The sequence below is a fragment of the Austrofundulus limnaeus genome, unplaced genomic scaffold (genome assembly GCF_001266775.1).
Source record: "Austrofundulus limnaeus strain Quisiro unplaced genomic scaffold, Austrofundulus_limnaeus-1.0 Scaffold2002, whole genome shotgun sequence".
Lineage (NCBI taxonomy): Eukaryota > Metazoa > Chordata > Actinopteri > Cyprinodontiformes > Rivulidae > Austrofundulus > Austrofundulus limnaeus.
In genome coordinates this window covers 47,361-49,275 of record NW_013954404.1, presented here as the reverse complement: position 1 = coordinate 49,275, position 1,915 = coordinate 47,361, and the positions used below count along the sequence as shown (strand labels likewise).

At 45.4% G+C, this 1,915-nt stretch overlaps 1 protein-coding gene across 2 annotated transcripts in view; it reads right to left on the bottom strand.

Moving 5' to 3' along the window:
• LOC106536842 (synaptonemal complex protein 2-like) overlaps positions 1 to 1,264 on the bottom strand; it is a gene marked incomplete at its 3' end in the record, with an annotated part of 6,486 nt that extends 5,222 nt beyond the window's left edge. Inside the window, 4 exon segments of one of the 2 annotated variants that reach the window (XM_014034179.1) lie at positions 227 to 331; positions 477 to 590; positions 691 to 810; positions 1,161 to 1,264. In XM_014034179.1, coding sequence (XP_013889633.1) covers positions 227 to 331; positions 477 to 590; positions 691 to 810; positions 1,161 to 1,163 — 342 coding nt within the window. 2 annotated transcript variants of the gene reach the window in all.
• Between the last annotated feature and the right edge of the window lie 651 nt (positions 1,265 to 1,915).

Below are 1,915 nucleotides of genomic sequence, written 5' to 3'. Positions count from 1 at the left end.
GTGTGAAACATCAGTGTGAAACAATGTGAAACATCAGTGTGAAACATCAGTGTGAAACAATGTGAAACATCAGTGTGAAACATCAGTGTGAAACAATGTGAAACATCAGTGTGAAACAGCGTGAAACATCAGTGTGAAACAATGTGAAACATCAGTGTGAAACATCAGTGTGAAACAGTGTGAAACATCAGTGTGAAACAGGAACTGTTCCCAGCATGCTCCTCACCAGGAAGTAGTCAAAGAATTCCTCTGCCAGGGTGAACAGAGGGGCGGAGCCTCGATGCAGGTCAGAGGTCAGCAGATTACAAACAGCTTCAAACCATAACATCACCTGAACAAGAAACAGATTACAGATTATTGATCACTGTCCGACTGACAGATTACTGACAGATCACAGATTACTGACAGATCACAGATTACTGATCACAGATTACTGATCACAGATTACTGATCACAGATTACTGATCACAGATTACTTTGGTCAATAATCCGAGGCTGATGAGCTCCTGGATGATGTCTTTGTTGTTCATCATTATAGTTAAAGATTTCATCAGAACCAGAACTCTGCTGAACCCAGAGTCACACAGTTCCTGAAACAAACAAACAAACCTAATTAGATGTTTTTGTTCTGGATATTTATTTATTTATTTATTTATTTCACTCTCTCTCAGCCCCGCCCCTTACAGTTACCTTGTTCACCAGGTGATTCAGCCTGTTGAGGGTGGACACACTCAGTCCCTCCTGGTGAATCACAGAAACAAGTCGACTTGAGTCTCCATGAAGGAAACAGTCCTCCACCTGCAGCTCAAACTGACACACACACACACACACACACACACACACACACACACACACACACACACACACACACACACACACAGAAACGTGAGGAAGCTGTTGGAAACAGGCAGGATGAGGTGAAACTGCAGCAGTCAGGTCCTGCAGCAGACAGCAGGGGGCGCTGTGGGACCTGCTGCTGGGTGAACCGAACTAACCGTGGTTCTGATCCAGAACTCAGGCTCGTTTCTCTGTGGAAGCGATTCAGTAACAACATCCTGATTAAAATGTTTCATAGAATCACTTCCAGATTTCTCAGGGACAAATTCAGACAAACAAACACCAACTTCCTGTTCGATCAAACATTAAAACAAATTATTTACCATCACGCGCCTCGTCTCACTGTCTGCTGCCTGTCGGGAGCGCGCACAGCTGCAGCTAATTAACTCATCAGCAGCTGAGGGAAAGTAGTTCCGGCTCAGCGGAGTGATATCTACCTGTCCTACAGAAGAACYACAAACTACAAACCAGAAGTCCACACCACAACCCCGAGACCTGCTCAGATCTCAGAGCCAGGACCAGGACCCAGTGTTGGTCCAGGTCCAAACACTTGATCTAAGGGGGTCTGGTTCTGTCTGGGTTGGGGGTTCAGGTCTTTCTTTTCTTGAATATTTAGTTTTATGAACAGAAAAATCTGATTCTGATGTTTTATTAGAAAAAACAAAGATTTTTATCTCAGCAGGACAGTAAAGTTAGAAACCTGGACTCAGGTTCTGGACTCAGGTTCTGGTCTCAGCAGGTCTCTGGACTCAGGTTCTGGTCTCAGGTTCTGGTCTCAGGTTCTGGTCTCAGGTTCTGGACTCAGCAGGTCTCTGGTCTCGGGTTCTGGACTCAGGTTCTGGTCTCAGGTTCTGGTCTCAGGTTCTGGTCTCAGGTTCTGGTCTCAGCAGGTCTCTGGTCTCGGGTTCTGGACTCAGGTTCTGGACTCAGGTTCTGGTCTCAGGTTCTGGTCTCAGGTTCTGGTCTCAGCAGGTCCGGATCATTAAACTGTTGATTAATAAGTTTGTTTGTTTTGGGACAAACATCAAAGTGTTTCCACAACAAAACAAACACTCACCTGGATCCTCAGGTGTAAAAC